This window comes from Colletotrichum acutatum (genome assembly GCF_030867785.1).
Source record: "Colletotrichum acutatum strain CBS 112980 chromosome Unknown BDZ83scaffold_13, whole genome shotgun sequence".
Classification (NCBI taxonomy): domain Eukaryota; kingdom Fungi; phylum Ascomycota; class Sordariomycetes; order Glomerellales; family Glomerellaceae; genus Colletotrichum; species Colletotrichum acutatum.
This window is the reverse complement of record NW_026849007.1, coordinates 481,044-493,805: the sequence shown is the minus strand read 5'-3', so window position 1 is coordinate 493,805 and position 12,762 is coordinate 481,044. Positions and strand designations below refer to the sequence as shown.

General features: G+C 54.6%; 3 protein-coding genes across 3 annotated transcripts; 2 read left to right on the top strand and 1 right to left on the bottom strand.

Annotated features, from left to right (window-relative positions):
• Positions 1-428: 428 nt before the first annotated feature.
• On the top strand, positions 429-2,612 carry BDZ83DRAFT_568934 (uncharacterized protein; the record flags this gene model as incomplete). Its single annotated transcript, XM_060504134.1, has 1 exon — positions 429-2,612. One exon carries the CDS (start codon positions 429-431, stop codon positions 2,610-2,612), a length of 2,184 nt encoding a protein of 727 aa, XP_060369236.1.
• A 1,781-nt stretch (positions 2,613-4,393) lies between these two features.
• Positions 4,394-5,388, bottom strand: BDZ83DRAFT_716607 (synaptobrevin; the record flags this gene model as incomplete). Its single annotated transcript, XM_060511864.1, has 5 exons — positions 4,394-4,697; positions 4,785-4,841; positions 4,926-5,058; positions 5,179-5,257; positions 5,368-5,388. 5 exons carry the CDS (start codon positions 5,386-5,388, stop codon positions 4,394-4,396), a joined length of 594 nt encoding a protein of 197 aa, XP_060369235.1.
• Positions 5,389-6,438: 1,050 nt separating this feature from the next.
• Positions 6,439-12,527, top strand: BDZ83DRAFT_748620 (Sec63 Brl domain-containing protein; the record flags this gene model as incomplete). Its single annotated transcript, XM_060513644.1, has 4 exons — positions 6,439-7,329; positions 7,382-10,127; positions 10,177-10,365; positions 10,417-12,527. 4 exons carry the CDS (start codon positions 6,439-6,441, stop codon positions 12,525-12,527), a joined length of 5,937 nt encoding a protein of 1,978 aa, XP_060369234.1.
• Positions 12,528-12,762: the final 235 nt, after the last annotated feature.

Below are 12,762 nucleotides of genomic sequence, written 5' to 3'. Positions count from 1 at the left end.
GGGCTTCTGGGCTCTGGGTCGACCCTGCAGAGGCGAAATCAGAGGGGATGATATCAAAGTAGAGTTAAGTCAGAGTGTCCCCCCCGTCTGCGGTCTGGGTCCCCTCCTGTTCTCTGCATATTGGCTTCGGGGGATTCTCTGTCATCGGGTCTTTGGTCTTTCTTTCCAGCAACTGCCTTTCTACTAGCAGCCACATTTCTCATTTTCTCTTCTTTTGCCTCCACATTTGGCGCAACTTTGCAAGACGGCCTTCTAGTCCTCCGATTCTACTAGTTCCTGCGACCGCTTCCCATCATCTCCTTTTTCGAAACCGATCACCCCGCTCCACGTTCTGGGCATCCCGCCTGGTTCTTGCTCTTATAGCCCTGTCAACAAGGATCCGCCAAGCGCTAGCATTGCAAAGTCCTGTTCCGGGCCATTAGAGGAGCATGTTCAAATTGGTTAACCGTTCCAGATCTATGAAGAGCATGAGGACTGGTGGAGGGGCCCCCGGTGGTGTGCAGACGCACGGCCCAGAGTCCCCCGTCCTGGGGTCGCCGGGTCTTGTGTCAAGTTTCCAACAGACCAAGGAAGACTCGAGCGCTTCTCAAAACGAGGGCGTGCCCTTCTTCGCAAAGGACGCTGCCGCCGACGCTGCCGCCGCTGCTGCCGTTGCCGTTGAAACTCGCAACACATACCGCCATCGCCCGCTGCCTACACCTCCTCCATCCAAGGCGTCTTCGACCATGGCTGAGCGGCCCAGCACTAGCGGAGGTCTTTCACCTCATAACTACAGCACCACCAGCTTCAGATCCTTTGCTGATAGACGTATGTCCAAGGATGACCTGTACATCAGGCCTCAGTCTTCAGCACGTGGTGGTTACAAGTCGTATCACATCCCGATACGGGACAACCCAGCATCTCCGGTAGAGAGTCCTGGCGACTTCTCACACGACTTCTCGCCGGCGCGCACCTTTACAGTCAGGACACAGACGCCAGATTCGATGGATAGCAACATGGGAACGATAGCAATAGGCATGGCCATAGGGAGCCCGACACATCCACCTCCGGACTTTACAGCGTCGCGCGAATTCCTCCCATCGCCGATGCCCGCCCCAAGAGATGAGTGGCAACCGCAGGCATCCAGCCTCAGCACGACCATGATGAGGGCTTCACCGACACCAGAACCGCCACAGGAGATACCGGAACCCGTGCCAGCACCGAAGCAGAAATCAGGAAGGTGGAAACTGTTTGGCCGCTCAAAGAGCAAGAGACTTGCTTCATCCCCAGTCGCCATCTCACAACCAATGAATCTTCAGCATCCAGCACCCACGAGGAAGGACTTTGATATCTCACCGACGACAAACCAGGCCACCGACTTGGGAAGACGTAACACGGAGAAGAGGACAGCGGATAGCAAACCTGCCATGAAGCGCTCACAAACCGCTGGCCCGGTGGCCCCGCCGAGCCCGAAAGACTCAAAGCCCCCTAAGCTACTAAGCAGAATGGCGTCCACACGATCGACCAAGAGTGTCAAGAAATCAGACATATCTGCGCCGGTTCACGTGTCCATGGGAGTACCGGCTTTGCCGCCTAAGCCATCGGGTGGGTTCTTGGACGTGGAGATTCCCAGCATCACGATGGAGAGGTACAGTGTAATGTTTGGTAACGTCCTTGGACAACAACCATATGGATCACAAGATTCGGCATCGGGACCACAAGGGTTACAACCTTCATCTTCGCTTCTGGCAAGGCGGCAAGCTACTCTCGACAGACTGAAGACGATCAACGATCAGGTCACGAGGGAAGAGGAGGAGAGGGAACGTATGAGGGGTCGGAGAGCAACATCGCCGCAGCCGCTCAAATCGCCAGCGTTTTCGCTCTCACTGTTCCCGGCCACGCCCTCGGAATCGGCCAACAACCCGCCTCAGTCACCCCGATTCCGCTCAAATACCTCACCCGCTTTCTTGTCATCCCCGCAGAGAGCAAGCTTCGGGCCAGCCGCAGAGGAAAGGAGTCCAGAATCTGTTAAGCGGAAGACCCCATCGCCCGAGACGATCGCCCGGTCCCATCCCACGGAGCCCTCCGATGTACACGACTTCGTCTTCGGGCCCGAGCAGTCCGGCCTAATGCTCGACTCGCCAACAGACGACAACGAATCCGAGGAGATCCACCTGACAGAGCAACTGAAGCCAACCATCTACGAACCCGCATGGCAGATGATCTCAACACCAGGCGAGTCCACCGCCCCGTCGAGCGTTGCGCCCAGCGCCAAAGACCGTTCCCCAGCATCGGTATCCTCCGTCCATACGCACGTCACAAAGCCATCCCTTGACGAGTCTGAGCCGGACGACGCGCTCCGCGCTGCGGTAGAAATTTCGATTGCCCGGCAGATCAGCATCTCCCGGCAGCAGCGCCGAATGTTGCGTCCCTTGAAGACGAATGCTGTTCGCACTGGCGGCAGCCCCAATGTCAGAAGCCCGGTAACGACCATCACAGTGGGCAAGAATGAGCGGCTATCAACGACGAAGAGCTCCACGCCGACGCTCATCAGCCACGGCGAGACATTTGAGCAGCAAATCGCACAAAACCGCAAGAGCTCGCGGATCATCGTCGAGGATGACTTGGCGTAAACTCACACGAAACTTCATGGAGCCCAGACACATCCCTCACCATGTCATCGTTTTGGACATTCTTCTTCTAATTCCCTTCGTCCACATACACTGATGGTGCTCGGGCTCGCCATCAGATTTCTACCAAATCACTTTTGTTACTCAACCACCTTCTCACCCACCGATTTTTGTTCCTTTACTCCACCTTTTTTTGTCGACACTTTTCCCCTCATTATTCTGGAGGACCATTTTGGACTATGATTGTAGCGGGATTTCATACGCCTGGTGAAATGGGGGTTTCTTCACTTTGGTTTCAGGTTTGATGAGTTCATTGTCTTGTGTGGGGGTTGTGGATGTGTGTGTGTGGTGGCCTTATCAGAAAAGCAAAGTTCAAACGGTCTTTTTTTGTCACTTGCAAGCGAGTTTCCCGAGAAGCTAAACACAGAGAAGGATTTCCGATGGAGTAACTGATCTTCCTGTAATACGACCTCGAAGGTTCGTTTTCTTTTGCGCGCAATCGATACCACTGTGGGAGGAGGGGAGATATTCTTTTTTTGTCTGGTGTAAGAAGGGAGAAGGACGGCGGCGGGCGAGGGCCAGGGCATTTTCAAACCTGTCACCCCCTTAGGTTCACCTTTATGAAGAAAGCTTTCTTGGAAAATCTTCCTTTTTTTTTCTTGGATAATTCCTAAAGCTTAAAAATAAACATGCCGTTTTCAGGTTCAAACATATTGAGAACGCCATTAAAACCCTGGGCTGTGGTGTGTCTTTGTTATGTCCGTAGTCCGGAACTACCTCACATAGATTTCAGGTCCACTCGAGTCTCAAGGTCAGCGATGAGCCCGGGTCTCAGTCAGTGACCGGCTGCGCAGCAGACGCAGCCGCGTGGGCTCTGCGTGGCTTTTGTAGGACCGTCTGTAAGAACGATCCTCAAGTTGAAGCTGTAGCCCTCGTTGTCTCGCAAGAGAATCACCACACTGGCTAGAGAGACCTCGGTGTTTGTAGCTAGAACACAGGAGGGACCACAAGGACATGATGATAAGAACCTTGCCGTGTCCTTCTAGGGATTTGAAATCAACGCTTTCTTCGACTCGATAAGGACTCAGCTATATAGGTATATTTTTTTGAATAAGAATCGATAACACTACTTCTCCGTGAGAACCCATGCTCAACTCATCAACTACCTACAATATGCCTCGCTGGTGCAAATCGAAGTTTCCGCGTGAAAGAGACCGTCATGCGGCGAACGGCAATAGACTAGGTAGCCGTCAGAAGCAGACGACTGGGGCGCCCAGCACAACATTCCTTTGTCTCACACCATGAAGAAATCAAGCAAAAAATGTCTCGGCTGACTGCCGCCCTTTGCTCACTTCTTTTTCTGCATGCAGTATCCATACAATGACATTTTCTGCAACAAAAGATGATTTGTATTAATCCTAAAACTCTAGCCGTCAATTTGTCTCGCTACTGAAAATTGGTTTGGCGGCCCGGTCCGAGGAGAGAAATATGAACACTGGGGCCTTGCTACCTGCCTGCCCATCGTCCTGCTGGGAGTGTAGGTAGTGCAAGAACTCCCTGCTACCCTGACGTTATTGCAAAAGAGAAGAAAGCAAAAACAAAAGGCAGTCGTTCTTGCTTGCGAGGTCTAGCGAACGTTGCACACGGAGCGAGTGTTTATGCTGAGACAGAGTTCCAAGGGGATCCAACGCCAGACGGTTCAGAAGACGATTAAATCAGGCGAGTGAAGCACAAGGCGGACGGGGGGCGTTGAAAAGGGGTTGTGATTTCTTTTTTTTTTTTTTTTACATGACGATGCAGCACGAGTTTTGCTTCTTGGCCTGCTGATAAAACATCTTGCTCTGGGAGCTCAGGCCGTCGCTCTTGGCCACCAGGTCGTCAATTTTTTCTCCGCGCTCCAGGACGCTCTGGATGGTCTTGTGGAGCACAATCTTGGTCTCGTCGAGCTCCTTTTGGATCTTGAGGATGGAGTCGGCCTGCTGCGGGTCTTGGTACCGCGTGAGATACTCCTTGAGCTCGGGAAGGACGAGCTTGGGTTCGCCCGTCGCCCATGTGGAGCGCGGGTGCTTGGTGAGGAACTCGTCGACGCTGTTGTCATCGTTGTTAGCATAGTCTTGGGGACCTGATAAGGGGAGCGGGGGCTTGGCAGGCCCTCGGGGTGAATGGTGGACGTACATCTTGGAGAGAAGCTGGTGAGCGACGAGACTCGGGTATTGGTGGTCGGAAATGATACTGCGCAGTGGAATATCAGCACCGCTCCTTGGTGTGTGTATGGCTACTTTGCAGAAAGGCATCTTTGAAGAGTTGCCCACTTACACGCCACAGATACCCTCGCTTCTTCCCACGCAGTGGAATGTGTTGTCGCCCTCCTCGATATCTTGCCTCTGGCCAGGGCGCGTCGACTCGGCCACCTTCTTAGAGAATAGGCTCATGAACTCGGCATAGCTGTCTGTTTTTCAAGAATCATCAGCCCAGGTTCAGGCATGGGAGGGCGCGATAGGCTCGAGGCCAAGTCGTCCGGCTCGTAGCTGGGGCGACCAGTTCTTGTGCGCAATCGTGGATGGCTTACTTCTAGTGAACCGGGAGTATGCGGACAGCTCCATCTCGCTGCAGAGCTCGACAGCGGGCTTGCTGTCATTGCGGAGGATCTATTGCGACGCAGGCGTTAGTTGCGATGTGATTGAATTGCTGGGTCGCGGGCCAGTGTTTCTTAGGATCGCTCGAGGTGCCGGATAGCAGCTATGGAAGAGAGACGTACTCCGATGTAGTGCAACTTCATTTTCTGGAGTTGTGGTGTTAGTCGTCGATCACAGATGTCGCCGTTGAAGGCGGTCTAGGCGACGAGAGGGGAGATCCGGCCTTGACTTACGGCGGAGTTTGAGGGGCGAGAGGGGTAGCGAAAGGTGTAGTCGCAGAGTCTAGTTGGCGTCGGTTCGTAGGTAATTCGTGAATGAATCGAGGGACGTCGAGTTCGGGAGCAGCGAATGGGCTGATTCGTGGAAGGGTGAGAAAGTCAGGTAATCGTAGGGGGAATTGGGAATGGAGATAATGGAGAAAGGAGGCGATCCGAGTTGTAGAACGATGGAGAAAGCGTCTCCGCGTCGGTTCAAGGTTTACAGAGGGCACCGCAGGCACCTTGGGGAACGATTGGCTTAGAGGGGCGGTACATCACATGCACCACCCACTATTAGGAAACTTGGCTCAGCGGACTGCCCCTCTAGGCTGCAGAGTAATTAAGGCATTGATGTACCTGCGTACCTTGCTTAGCACCCAACACACCAGATCCGCTAAGCATTGCGGTGACAGCCTGCCTGCCTGCCGCCTGCGGAGGCTCGGGCGCTCCCCTCTTCCGTCCTCAGTGTGGCGGTCAGCCCGTACCAAAGTACCTGTTTAGGTACCATACAAAGAACAAGGTGTGTGACGTGACCTGAGGTGAGCAAAAGTCTAGAACCCCCACCAACCACGGACGTCATTGGGTGCGGGAGCAAATCGATGGAACTCTGCTAATTCGAGTGCCACGGTGGCCGACAATGAAGGTCAAGGTTGATCCGGCGGGGGAGTTGGCAGCTGCAGGTACTTCCCGTCACCTTTCTCTCTTCCAGTCGCCCCACTATGCACCACGGCGGGCGGCGACTCGGTGAATGACTCCTCCAAGACCGGGCCCGGCTTACTTACCACCGCTAGCCATCATAGACATTTTCGACCTCACAGGTGTTTAATATGAGGAATGGGGAGAAGCTGCACCACTCAATTTCCATCCATCACTCTCTCACACAAAAAAACGTAAAATTGAGAGTTACAAGCACAATACCTCCTCGACTACCCAACGATGGCGTCTGCAAATCTCGACAATGCAGAGACCCAGTGGCGAGCCCAGTTCGAGGCCATGAAAACGGCTTTGGCTGGTCTTAAACTCCCCTCAGAACCCCCCTCCGATGTGGATTTCGACGATGAATACGAAGGTTACTCCTCGGGCAGCGGCGCACAGGACGTTTGGGACTTCATCTCAGACAACGAAGATGATGAGTACAGCAGCGACCAGTTAGACGGTCACGACGCCACCAACGGCGACGCTGCTTACGGCGCCGCCTGGTTTGTGAGCAAGTGCTCATCCATCGCCTCCAAAAACGGTTTGGCCGAAGACGTCTTCCAAAACCAGATCATTAGCATCCTTACATCCGGTCAAGGCGACGAGGAGCTCCAGTCCCAGCTCGCTGATCTTGTCGGATTCGACGACTTTGACTTCATTATCGAACTGCTCGGCCACCGCAACGAGATTGTCACGGCCGTCACCTCTCAGGGATCCCAGGAGCCCAAGGGAAAACTCTTGAGCAAGGCACAGCGTGAGGAGGCCTTGAGACGACAGGACTTTGAGCACAAGAATGCGACACTCGCGCCTGCCATGACCAGGGAAGTGCAGTACCCTCATGTGTACAAGTCATACAACGCCGGAAACTCCCTTAGCCACTCAGGCCAGAAGTACGGTCTCCCAAGCGGCAGCGAGAGGTTGCTATTCGACAAGTATGAGGAGTATGCCATTCCTGCAGGGAAGAAGGGGGTTCTGGGTCCCGGCCAGAGACTGGTCAAGATTTCAGATATGGACGGCCTGTGTCGCGGCACCTTCAAGGGTTACAAAGCTCTCAACCGTATGCAGAGTCTGGTTCACCCAGTCGCGTATAAGACAAACGAGAATATGCTCATCTGTGCCCCTACTGGTGCTGTAAGTCACCCCAAATCTGTTGCGATATATGCAGGTCACTAACCGGACACAGGGTAAAACGGATGCTGCGATGCTCACAATCCTTCAGACCATTGGTCACTACTGCACACCTAACCCCATCGAAGACAGTACTGCCACAGACTTCGCAGTCGACCTCCAGGATTTCAAGATTGTCTATGTCGCCCCGATGAAGGCTTTGGCTGCGGAAATCACCGAAAAGCTCGGCAAGCGACTGGCGTGGTTGGGCATCAAGTGCCGTGAATTCACCGGAGATATGCACCTGACCAAGGCAGAGATTGTGCAAACCCAAATCATCGTCACCACCCCCGAGAAGTGGGATGTCGTGACGAGAAAGGGAACTGGTGATACCGAGCTGGTGCAGAAAGTCCGTCTCCTCATCATTGACGAGGTTCACATGCTTCACGATGAGCGTGGTGCTGTCCTGGAATCTCTCGTCGCCAGAACCGAGCGCCAAGTTGAAAGCACACAGTCGTTGATTCGTATAGTTGGTCTCAGTGCCACGCTTCCGAATTACGTGGACGTTGCCGACTTCCTCAAGGTAAACCGGCACGCCGGTATGTTCTACTTTGACGCCTCGTTCCGTCCGGTGCCTTTGGAGCAGCACTTTATTGGTGTGAAGGGCAAAGCTGGTTCCAAGGCGTCCAGAGAGAACTTGGACACCGTTGCCTTTGAAAAGGTCAGGGACATGCTCCAGAAAGGTCACCAAGTCATGGTATTTGTCCATTCGCGGCGAGACACTCTCTTGACGGCCAAGATGCTGTACGAGAAGGCCATAGAAGATTTCTGCGTGGACCTGTTCGACCCCACCGACCACCCGAATTACGAGAACGCCGTACGAGACATGAAGCAATCCAAGGCGCGAGACCTGCGAGAATTGGTGCCCAAGGGTTTGGGTATCCACCACGCTGGTATGGCACGCTCCGACAGAAATCTTATGGAGAGGCTCTTCGGAGAGGGTGTCCTCAAGGTTCTCTGCTGTACGGCGACTCTCGCCTGGGGTGTCAACTTGCCCGCGGCTGCGGTCGTTATCAAGGGAACCCAAGTGTACAGCGCACAGGAGGGTAAATTTGTCGATCTTGGCATTCTTGACGTGTTGCAAATCTTTGGTCGTGCCGGTCGTCCCCAATTCGAGGACACCGGTATCGGTATGATTTGTACCACCCAAGATAGGCTCCACCACTACTTGACCACCGTCACGGAGCAGCAACCGATCGAGTCCAAGTTTTCCACCAAGCTCGTCGACAATCTGAATGCTGAGATTTCCCTCGGTACTGTGACGTCGATTCCCGAAGCTGTCCAGTGGATTGGATACTCGTATCTCTTTGTCCGCATGCAACGAAGCCCAATGAGCTACGGCATTGAGTGGGCTGAAATCAGAGACGATCCCACTCTTGTTCAGAGACGTCGTACGCTGGGTATCCAGGCAGCCCGAACTCTTCAACAGAGCCAGATGATCATCTTCAATGAAGTGACCGAGGAGCTCCGCAGCAAGGATATCGGCCGCATTGCCAGTCAGTACTACATCTTGCACACGAGTGTTCAGATCTTCAACACCATGATGCGCCCCATGGCCACTGAGGCCGATATTTTAAAGATGATCGCTATGAGCGGAGAATTTGACAATATCCAGTCTAGAGACTCTGAAGAAAAGGAGCTCACGCGTCTGAGGAACGACGTCGTTCCTTGTGACGTCGATGGCGGCATTGACACGCCTCAGGCCAAGACCAATATCCTGTTGCAGGCATACATCTCGAGAGCGCAGCCAGAAGACTTTGCTCTTGGCAATGATCTTAACTATGTTGCTCAGCAGGCGGGCCGTATTTGCAGAGCCTTGTTCATGATTGCTCTGAATAGGAGATGGGGACATCTGTGTCTGGTTCTACTTACCCTTGCCAAGTCTATTGAGAAACGCATCTGGCCGTTCCAGCACCCCCTACATCAGTTCGATCTCCCCAAGTCAGTCTTTAATCAGCTCGATGCCAAGGACAACATGACCGTGGAGGCAATGAGAGACATGGAGTCTGCCGAGATTGGTAGCCTGGTTCATAATCAGAACGCAGGCAAGAAGATTGCACACATTTTGAACAACTTCCCGACCATCAGCGTCGAAGCGGAAATTGCGCCACTCAACCGCGATGTTCTCCGAATCAAGTTGTTCATCGAGCCTGACTTCCGATGGAATGACCACATTCACGGGACTTCCGAGTCGTACTACATCTGGGTCGAAAACTCTGAGACCTCTGAGATCTACCATCACGAGTTCTTCCTTCTGAACAGGAGGAAGCTCCACGATGAGCACGAACTCAACTTCACCATCCCTCTTTCGGATCCCTTGCCCACTCAGATCTATGTAAGGGCAGTATCTGACCGATGGCTTGGCGCTGAGACGGTGACACCTGTTTCTTTCCAGCACCTTATTCGCCCAGATACTGAGAGCGTGTACACTGACCTCCTCAACTTGCAACCGCTACCCATCAGTGCTCTCAAGAACCCGGCTCTCGAGGAGATTTACGCCCAGCGCTTCCAGTACTTCAACCCCATGCAGACTCAAATTTTCCACACCCTCTACCACACACCCGCCAATGTTCTCCTCGGATCTCCCACCGGCAGTGGAAAGACCGTTGCGGCAGAGCTGGCGATGTGGTGGGCTTTTAGGGAGCGGCCAAAATCCAAGGTTGTTTACATTGCGCCAATGAAGGCTCTAGTTCGCGAGCGTGTTAAGGATTGGGGAGCTAGACTTGCTAAGCCTCTGGGATTGAAGCTCGTCGAACTGACAGGTATGTTGCATGCGCATTTCGATCCCGGAATACCCATTGACCTGACTAGGTGACAATACCCCTGATACGCGCACCATCAAGGATGCCGACGTCATCATCACTACACCCGAGAAATGGGATGGTATTTCTCGTAGTTGGCAGACAAGAGGTTACGTTCGACAGGTGAGTCTTGTCATTATTGACGAGATTCATCTCCTCGCTGGTGATCGTGGTCCGATTCTGGAAATCATCGTCTCTCGTAAGTGTGCACGCGGTGAATGCAACCTAGCAAGGTGCTGACCCACTCAAGGCATGAACTACATCGCGGCATCCATCAAGAACTCTGTCCGCCTTCTTGGTATGTCGACAGCGTGTGCCAACGCCACTGACCTGGGCAACTGGCTCGGTGTTAAGGAGGGCCTGTTCAACTTCCGCCACTCTGTGCGTCCGGTTCCGCTGGAGCTGTACATCGACGGTTTCCCCGAGGTCAGAGGCTTCTGCCCGTTGATGCAGTCCATGAACCGCCCGACATTCCTCGCTGTCAAGACGCACAGCCCAGACAAGCCTGTCATCGTCTTTGTGCCGTCTCGAAGACAAACGCGTCTAACAGCCAAGGACCTCATCAACTACTGCGGCATGGAGGACAACCCACGCCGATTCCTCCACATGGACGAGGATGACCTCCAACTCAATCTCGCCAGGGTCAAGGACGATGCTCTCAAGGAAGCCATCAGCTTTGGTATCGGACTCCACCACGCCGGTCTGGTCGAATCTGATCGTCAACTAGCTGAGGAACTTTTCCTGAACAACAAGATCCAGATCCTCGTCGCCACCAGTACTCTCGCGTGGGGTGTCAATCTGCCGGCCCATCTCGTCGTCGTCAAGGGCACGCAGTTCTACGACGCAAAGATTGAAGGTTACAAGGACATGGACCTGACGGACGTCCTCCAGATGCTGGGACGCGCCGGCCGCCCGCAATTCGACAACTCCGGCGTGGCTCGCATCTTCACAAAGGATGCCAAGAAGGACTTTTACAAGCATTTCCTCCATACCGGCTTCCCCGTCGAGTCGTCCCTCCACACGGTCCTTGACAACCATTTGTGCGCCGAAGTCTCGGCTGAGACCATTGTTACGAAGCAGGACGCCCTCGACTACCTGACCTGGACCTTCTTCTTCCGCCGCCTACACAAGAATCCGTCCTACTACGGCCTCGAGATCTCGGCCGAGGAGCACAACAGCATCGCCGCCCAGACCATGGCTAACGACTACATGATTGAAATGATTGACAAGTCCCTCGACGAGCTCGCCCGCTCCAGCTGCGTCGAAGTCTTCCCCAACGGCGACGTCGACCCCACCCCGATGGGCAAGATCATGAGTTACTACTACCTCTCCCACATCACCATCCGCCACCTCGTCAAGCACGTCAAGGCCGCCGCCTCCCTCCTCGACGTCCTCTCCTGGATGTCCCGCGCCACAGAGTACGACGAGCTCCCCGTCCGCCACAATGAAGATCTCATCAACGAGGAGCTCTCCCGCAACCTCCTCTACCCCGGCAGCTCTTTTGGCCTCCCCATGTGGGACCCCCATGTGAAAGCCTTCCTCCTGCTCCAGGCACATATGTCACGCATCTCCCTCCCCATCACCGATTACGTCGGCGACCAGACCAGTGTGCTCGACCAGGCCATCCGTATCATCCAGGCCTCTATCGACGTCACAACCGAGCTAGGCCACCTCTCTACCTGCCTTCAGTTCATCACCCTCCTCCAGTGCATCAAATCCGCCCGCTGGCCCACCGACCCGCCCCCCTCCATCCTCCCCGGCGTCGGCCTCGACACCCTCAAGACGGACAAATCCAACCTCACCCTCGCGAAGATCTCAGCCCTCGCCTCCTCCCCATCCAAAATCACCTCCCTCGCAAAACAGCTCTCCGTCCCGCCGCACCAACAACCCCGTTTCGCCAAAGCCGCATCTCAACTCCCCAACCTCGCCGTCTCCGTCCCCGTAGCGGAAACCACGGCCCTAGGCATCACAGTCGACATCCGCCGCCTGAACGCCCTCACCGAACGCGACGCCCACGTCTACGCGCCCCGCTTCCCGAAACCTCAGAATGAAGGTTGGTTCGTCCTCCTCGCCGACCCGGCCCGCGACGACGTCCTGGCCGTCAAGCGCGCGGGCTGGTCCGGAGGTGGACCCGGCCGCAGCGTCGCCGTCGGGTCCAAGCCCACCGCCCGCGTGTCTATCAAGGTCCCCGAGACCGCGCAGGGCAAGAAGCTCGAGGTCATTGTCGTCAGCGACGCGTATGTTGGGCTAGAGTACCGCGTTACCGTCGACGTCCCCGCGGCGCCGGTCGTGGATGACGATGTGGATAAGTCGAAGAAGGCGCAGCTTCAGCAGCATGGTGATGGTGCTTCTCGAGCTTGAGAACGACGCACATACACTCAGTCATTGTAGATCAAAAGCTCAGCGGGTAGCATGTAGGAGAGGACAGGGGGAAAAGATGCTCGTTGCAGTGGCAGTGGCAATGAGATTTGGGCTATATTAGATGCGGCGTAGATGGAGAAAGAAAGTGCTATGGATGCAGATGATAAGAAACCCGCTGCTGCTGCTGCTGTTGGGACATGAGAGGCCCCATCTAGACTCAAACGAAACAATATAA